The 5,261-nt window shown below is 42.7% G+C and overlaps 1 protein-coding gene across 1 annotated transcript; it reads right to left on the bottom strand.

Moving 5' to 3' along the window:
- Nucleotides 1–2,232: 2,232 nt before the first annotated feature.
- On the bottom strand, nucleotides 2,233–4,819 carry LOC103363713 (uncharacterized). Its single transcript, XM_008290571.1, has 3 exons — nucleotides 4,782–4,819; nucleotides 3,497–4,067; nucleotides 2,233–2,773 (listed from the first exon to the last, which is right to left on the bottom strand). Exons 1-3 carry the CDS (start codon nucleotides 4,817–4,819, stop codon nucleotides 2,396–2,398), a joined length of 987 nt encoding a protein of 328 aa, XP_008288793.1. The 3' UTR covers nucleotides 2,233–2,395.
- Between the last annotated feature and the right edge of the window lie 442 nt (nucleotides 4,820–5,261).

Raw genomic sequence — 5,261 nt, 5'->3', positions numbered from 1 at the left:
CCGAGATCAGGATGCAGGCGGCCCCGTCCTGGTAGGCGCCTCTGCTGTAGGTTATGGACAGAGACAGGATGCTGGTTGCTCCCAGCACTATCAGGTAAATGGGGATGTTGGGCTGCACATGGCAGCGGCCCAGATGAGTGGCGCCTATGATGCAGCAGAACAACCGCATAAGATAGAATCACACTGAGTGTTGCATTCACGAAACATCACAAAATGAACGCTGTGGTTCTGGCAGGAGAGTAAACCTACCGAGTCCAATGGCTGCTATCATCACCATCCACCAGATAATGTTCACCACAACTACAAAAACACAAAGAGGCACAGGGTGAGTGGTTGGTCTGGCACTAAAACCGGTTAAGTAATGCAAAAGCAAGAACATAACAGAGAGTCTTACCAACTGTTGAAATCAGCGCGGGTGTTTGAGGTTTGGACTCCATCTGTGGAAATGAGTTAATATCTACAGTAAGAGTCCAAATTATACACAGGCATCAATAATAAGAGGACCTGCAGCAAAAGTGCTCCACCGTACCTGTCCGGCTGCGATTGGAGGCACTTAAAAAGCCCTTTTCTTCTTCCAGAGCTCACTAAACGAAGGGGGAACTGTGCACGGGTTAAAGTGACAGCTTCGTTGACATCCTCTGCTGTTGTTAGCAGGATGTTAAGACACACGGTTACAAACACTTCAACAACTGTTGTGCAACACTCTGCGTTTAACTAAGAGGAAACAATGATAAAATCAGTTAGTGTTATCTGATATACAAAAAAATGACACGCAAAGTGTGCTTTAAGGGACACACTAGTTGCACGGTGCTCTTCTCCTGTAAAGCACAATCTGCTGAAATGTACAATTTTGTTATTTATCCGACATAATCAATACATCTTAACTGCACGGAGCAGCACGGGAGCCTAATCAATGTAACCCAGCACAGGACAGAGTGAGTGGTGCACTTGCAGTTACTCACAGGAGGAAAAAAAAAACGATATTATCAGCTACTATCAGTGTAAGTAAATAAACCGCACACTTTCCTCACACAATCTGCTGACTAATATTAGGACAGATGATTTGGTAGAGTGCTGATTATCTCCTGTGGCAAAATACTGCATAGAGACCCAGTTTGAAGTTTGTGGCAGCAGTTGATAACTTAGTGTTACAGGTCTTTATAAGTGGAAGACCAAATCCAGAAATGAAGCATTAATGGTTAAAGCTTGGGTTCGCGTCCCAGTAAAGGCACCTGGGATCTTTCTGCGTGGAGTCTCCATGTTCTCCCTGTGCAGCATGGGTTCTGTCCGGGTTCTCTGGCTTCCTCCCACAGTCCAGAAACATGTTGAGGTTAATTGGTGATTCTAAATTGTCCATAGGTGTGAATGTGAGTGTGCTTGGTTGTCTGTCTCTAAGTGTAGCCCTGTGATAGACTGGTTACCTGTCCAGGTGAACCTGCCTTCACCCTGAGTCAGCTGGGATAGACTCCAGCCCCCCTAGTGAGGATTAAGCGGTGTATAGATAATGGATGGATGGATCAGATTAGGTCCCAGTGGGGATTTGAGGTCATCCTTTCTTGCAAACCTCTAAAACGCAAGCAGTTTGTGGGTGTGTTACATTCTTACTCACTCATTTGTTTCCCAGCTACGTTCATCGATGTAATTACACTCCCCAAGACCTACAAACAAGCCCTGACGTGTAAAATCATCAGAGTTTCTTTTAATGTGCATGAGCATGTTTCAAAGTGTTGAGCAGAATTATAAGAATAAAATCTAAAAGTAACGTGAAACTGTGCCAAGACGGTGAAGCTGAGGTGAAATTAGCTTTCACGAGGAACGCGGCTTCAGTTCTGCAAACGACACAGAAACAGCAGGGTGACAGTTGCAGTGGGTCGGTGATGCAAAGGGTGAAGCTGGCCAACGGCGCACACACCGACGAGCCAGAGCAGGATGTCAGTGCCAACAGGACTTGATGCCATGTGGCTCTGCAGCAGCACTGCCACCCTGTGACAAACACGACTGCTTACATCAAGTCCTGGATTAAATACGACTCCTGACAGCTGCTCAAAGAGACAAAAAACAACAACGAAAAATACCTGTGACGATAAAGTCTGCAAACCTCAGAATCAGCTCAGGTGTTGTTCATTTCCCCAGATGGACTGCTACCGTGTTGTTGTTAACTTGGCTTGGCCTGGTGAATTAAGCTCACAACAGAAATCATGACACACTTCAGAAGTTTCTACAGCAGTTTATTACTGCACAAAACCTCACATGCTGCCATTTCTGATGTATTTTTTAATGTGACATTTATTCTGTTCAGGGCGTCTTTTGACACTCTGACAAGTTTCATCCCAGGTTTAATTAAAGTCATGTTCTTCTCGGTGAGGTTCAGTCTGAGCTACGACTCCAATCTGGCTCAGACATTAGCAGTAAAACGTTTTATCATCTTCTTTGCCAGTGACGTGTATTTCAAACCTGACTTGCTATGGATTTGATCAGTGGCCTGCCTTCTCTGTTTGACCTGTTTTATTTGGAAGTCAATGATCATCTGAATCATCGGAGCAGCGGGGAAGTCCATGCAGATGATTCCGAAGCGAAGGTTCTGGCCCGCCTTAGATTTCAGGTAGTTGTACAGCTGTGGATTGACGCACTGTGCGACGGCTCTGGGATGTGCAAACACACCGGCGCCGCTGCTGAAGGTGAGAAAAATCTGTGCCTTGTTTCCAGTCGGTGCAGCCTCCAGGTGGTTATAGACACTCTGCCATTTACTCTCCACATGCATCAGCGTGGGCACCTGTAGGAAGCAGTGAAGGCTTCGTCACTCAAATGCATGAAAACAGAAAAATATTTGAAGCATCACAAGGTGTCTCATAAATTACACTCGAGGATGATGTTAGATCAATACACACTGTGAACTGCCTGTGTTTATCTGAGCAAATAATTGTTGTTTTATGATTTTCCCTGTTTTGTTCATTTACAGATAGAAACTAGTGAACTCAGAAAAAAAAAATCATTTACATGTTGGCTGAAAAAAATAAAATAAAAAAGGCCTAAACTGTGAATAATGTCCACATCAAAAATCAGCACTTTTACAAATCGTGTAACTGTAAAATTACACAGCTTTACTGTAATAAATGAGCTAAAAACAATTATTCTAAAACACTTCCACAGTTTTTACAGTTTTTGAATGTTGTAGTATCCACCGTTTTTTAAAGTTTTTTTTTTGGCACCCTTGCTTTCAGGTTTTCACTTTTTCTACAGTGTAGGACAACATATTGAAAAATATATCCTCAGTTATAGTAAAAACATGTTCACTGATCTTGGCTGTAGTTGATGTAACTGATAGCTGCCGACTAACCAGCCTGGAACTGACAAGGGCTGTCTGTTTATATGTGTGTTTTTCAGGTTGTTAGGATGAAAAAGAATGAAAGATCTAGTTCAAAACCAGTTTACCATCGGGTTAATACACTTTAATTATCCATAAAAAGTAGAAAAAAAACAGAATGACTTTTCATACCTTCCAGTCATCAGCTATGTCCATCGAACCGTAGCGCATCCCCAGGTCTGGTCCGGAAAATTCTTGCATGACGATGAGCTTCCCTCTGGCCTCACCCATGGTCGGCACAAGTCGGCTGTGCCACAACAGGTCCCAGTGAGCGTAGCGATGGATGTAGTCTACCACAGCTCCATAGATGTCGCCCGTCTCACTGAACTCCTCCCTCAAACGCATCAGCACCGTCTCGCTCGGGTACTCTTGAAGGAAATCAACCACACCCTCCAGGACATGGCCGAAGTGCGCCCGCTGGTAGGACACCCCGTGGTGGATGGTGAGGTTCCCCTTGACGTGACGCACACGGATGTCTAGGAAGCGAACGCCGGCACGGAGCTGGGAGGCCAGGGTCCAGGTCTGGCACTCGGCGTACACGCCTCCAAACAGGGACATGGTGTTGTGCGTCCCGGGCATGGTGACCTCAGACAGCGGCTGGTCATCGGGGATGCTGGACATCCAGGACGGGTTGAGGAACTCCGGGTTGGGTGTGTCATCATAATCAGGTCCCTGAACTGCACCGTAACACAAAGCTACGACCCTAAAAACCACACAGATTAGAGATAAAGTTTATCTGTCAGACTGCAAATGTGCCAGGTTTTACGATATGTTTTATTCTTTTTTCAGAGAAGGTTGGAGATGTAGGAGCTTTATAGCCTGTTCAGAATATATCAGTACATTCATCTTTCCAGGTTTGTCCAAATAAAGAAGAAATAGTCTGTAAAAAAATGACTTCCACAAGTGTTTAACATATTAAATTACTGCAGTAAATAATATGAAATAAAATGTAAATCTAGATTCCAGAGCTGATTTGTACAGTGGATCTGAGAGCTCAGTGCTCTGTGATGTAGAAAACACATGCAAATAGAAACTTGACCACACATGACCTGCACTTAGAAAAAATGCAAAGTGACACAACACAACCAAAGACTGAAATGTGCTCTAAGTACTAAGAACTTTTGTTTTTGTATAACTTTCATATAGCTGCAGAAAGTTTTAGTAGAAATGTCTGGATATTTGTATTTATTACCTTTATAATGTGTTTGACAGATAGCTGTTAAAATATATTAACTTTTTAACCTGATCTCTTCTCTGATTCATTGTAATTGTTGAGCTGAACTGTCTGTAGAGAAATAAATCCTGTCCTGAACCGAATCAAAGCCTAAAACAGTAATTTACACCAATGCACTGACACTCAGTGTGTGTGTGTCAGAATATGTGTTGTCAAGATGTGGCCCGTTTTCAACACACTCACCCCAACAGGACCGCCAGCTCTGCTAACGGTTTGTGCATTTTTACTGGACCTTGTCTGATCATCATGTCGGATTTTCAAGCCCTGAAAACAGAGAATGGTTTAGATTAGATTAGATAGATTATATAGATAGAACTTAATTGATCCCTTTGGTAGGGTACCTCAGGAAAATTGTTGTCCTAGAAACAGCACAAAACCCACAGAGACAGCAACACACATCAATTAAAAAAAAAAAAAAGCAGTAGACAAGGAAACAAAGGAAACCAAGAGTTAGATAGAGACAAGAGGAACAAAAATGAAGTCAACATTTAGTTTAATGTAATGAAAGCAGCTCCTTAATGAGATGAAAATAATAATAATAAACTGCCAGTAAAGTGGTAAAAGTTGTTTTTTAAATTTCCATCCTGACTTGTTGATAACTTTGGTCACTAAAATGAGACAAAATCAGATTTTTTTCCTGACACATTCAACTAAAATTATTAT

This window comes from Stegastes partitus, unplaced genomic scaffold (assembly GCF_000690725.1).
Source record: "Stegastes partitus isolate 25-593 unplaced genomic scaffold, Stegastes_partitus-1.0.2 Scaffold684, whole genome shotgun sequence".
NCBI classification, from domain to species: Eukaryota; Metazoa; Chordata; class Actinopteri; family Pomacentridae; genus Stegastes; species Stegastes partitus.
Note: the sequence above shows the minus strand (reverse complement) of the source record. Positions and strands in the feature narration are given on the sequence as shown.